The sequence below is a fragment of the Echinococcus granulosus genome, assembly GCF_000524195.1.
Source record: "Echinococcus granulosus chromosome Unknown EG_S00178, whole genome shotgun sequence".
Taxonomy (NCBI): Eukaryota; Metazoa; Platyhelminthes; class Cestoda; order Cyclophyllidea; family Taeniidae; genus Echinococcus; species Echinococcus granulosus.
In genome coordinates, this window is record NW_020170558.1 from 691 (window position 1) to 1,610 (window position 920).

At 35.2% G+C, this 920-nt stretch overlaps 1 protein-coding gene across 1 annotated transcript in view; it reads left to right on the forward strand. All coding sequences in view use genetic code 11, as the record gives it.

Moving 5' to 3' along the window:
• Positions 1-393: 393 nt before the first annotated feature.
• Positions 394-920, forward strand: part of EGR_09947 (hypothetical protein) — a gene marked incomplete at both ends in the record, with an annotated part of 4,022 nt that continues 3,495 nt past the window's right edge. Inside the window, one exon of the mRNA XM_024499196.1 lies at positions 394-425. Within this exon, the coding sequence (XP_024346380.1) occupies positions 394-425 (32 nt within the window). The remainder of the gene's footprint in view (positions 426-920) is intronic.

A 920-nucleotide genomic window follows, 5' to 3' on the forward strand; every position in this document is an offset into this window, starting at 1 on the left:
TTTTGGCTGAATTCACTTTTAAATATAATTTGAACGCACAGTTATTCACGTATAGGTTCAGGTGGTGAATATAATAGTTATCAATTCACTCTTTACCACATATGAAAGGACGAGGATTAATGGAGTGCGAACATTAAAATTCGAAAATGGCAAAAGCGACAATCAGGTTACCAGGTAGAATGCGATAGACTCATTAACAGCTTAGTAAACACATGAACAAATAAAATAACAGGTAAATTTGCCGCTCGATATAGGCTATGCAAAGAATGGAACTTCGAAATATTATCTACCTCTACTAGGTAGACCTGAATGCAATTAGCTTCTAGTCTCTCTCATAGTAGTTGCTGCCAATGCCCTTCATTTTACTGCCTTTTGCCTTAATGATGAGCTACCATGATAGAGCACTGCCTTAATGTAGCTAACTAGTGAGAAAGTCCTTATGCATTTCGAATTTAATCTTCACTTACTATTATTATCCTTTCATGTTAGGCCTTTTATTTCTCATTCTTTATTCCATTCTGTGTTCTCTTTCTTATCAATTTTTATTTGCAATTTTGTTATTCTTGCTTTTCTCTATTCACTACTTTTTGTTCATTTCATTTCATTTTCCTTTTGTACTGTTTTAGGTCCCTCTCTTAAAATGATGGTGGCTTTAACTTGGTCTTTGCCATTTTTGCTATTGTCTATCTCTTCGTGATATTACTTAACCATTCACGCAACCAATTTCAAGATGGTGTTCGAAATCTACCAACTCCTGATATCCATGATGTCAAAGTACCCAAATCGCTTCTATCTCTGCTACTTACCTCTTCACTTTTAAATTGTCTTTTTTCGTTAACGCGCAGCCTGCTTATCCAATTGCTTTGTTAGTCTTTGGTGACAATTTTCCAATGTTCGATTTGGAAGCCATCCACTTCACA